Source organism: Cystoisospora suis (assembly GCF_002600585.1).
Source record: "Cystoisospora suis strain Wien I chromosome Unknown contig_5438, whole genome shotgun sequence".
In the NCBI taxonomy this organism is placed as follows: domain Eukaryota; phylum Apicomplexa; class Conoidasida; order Eucoccidiorida; family Sarcocystidae; genus Cystoisospora; species Cystoisospora suis.
In genome coordinates, this window is record NW_027158228.1 from 6290 (window position 1) to 6571 (window position 282).

A 282-nucleotide genomic window follows, 5' to 3' on the forward strand; every position below is an offset into this window, starting at 1 on the left:
TAGGTAGATAGATAGATGTATCTTGTTTTGTATGTCTTTCTTCTATCATTGCTTGTATGGCTTGTCTCTATTAGCCATCGAAGATCGATTCTCGTGATCCAGGAGGGAAGAGTCTCGATCCGCGGACTTTCCGAGGTCATATAGAGGTTGAACGTATTAATTTTGTCTATCCTTCTCGCCCGCATATTCCGGTAAATCTTCAACGACTTCATCTCTTTCCCCCCTCTATTCTATCCTATCAAGTGTACATACAATCCCCTCCTCTTTAGTATGTATACATCT

The 282-nt window shown here is 41.1% G+C and overlaps 1 protein-coding gene across 1 annotated transcript in view; it reads left to right on the plus strand.

Moving 5' to 3' along the window:
- Positions 1 to 194, plus strand: part of CSUI_009219 (abc transporter transmembrane region domain-containing protein) — a gene marked incomplete at its 3' end in the record, with an annotated part of 5998 nt that extends 5804 nt beyond the window's left edge. The window contains exon 7 of the mRNA XM_068069335.1: positions 75 to 194. Coding sequence (XP_067918689.1) covers positions 75 to 194 — 120 coding nt within the window. The remainder of the gene's footprint in view (positions 1 to 74) is intronic.
- Positions 195 to 282: the final 88 nt, after the last annotated feature.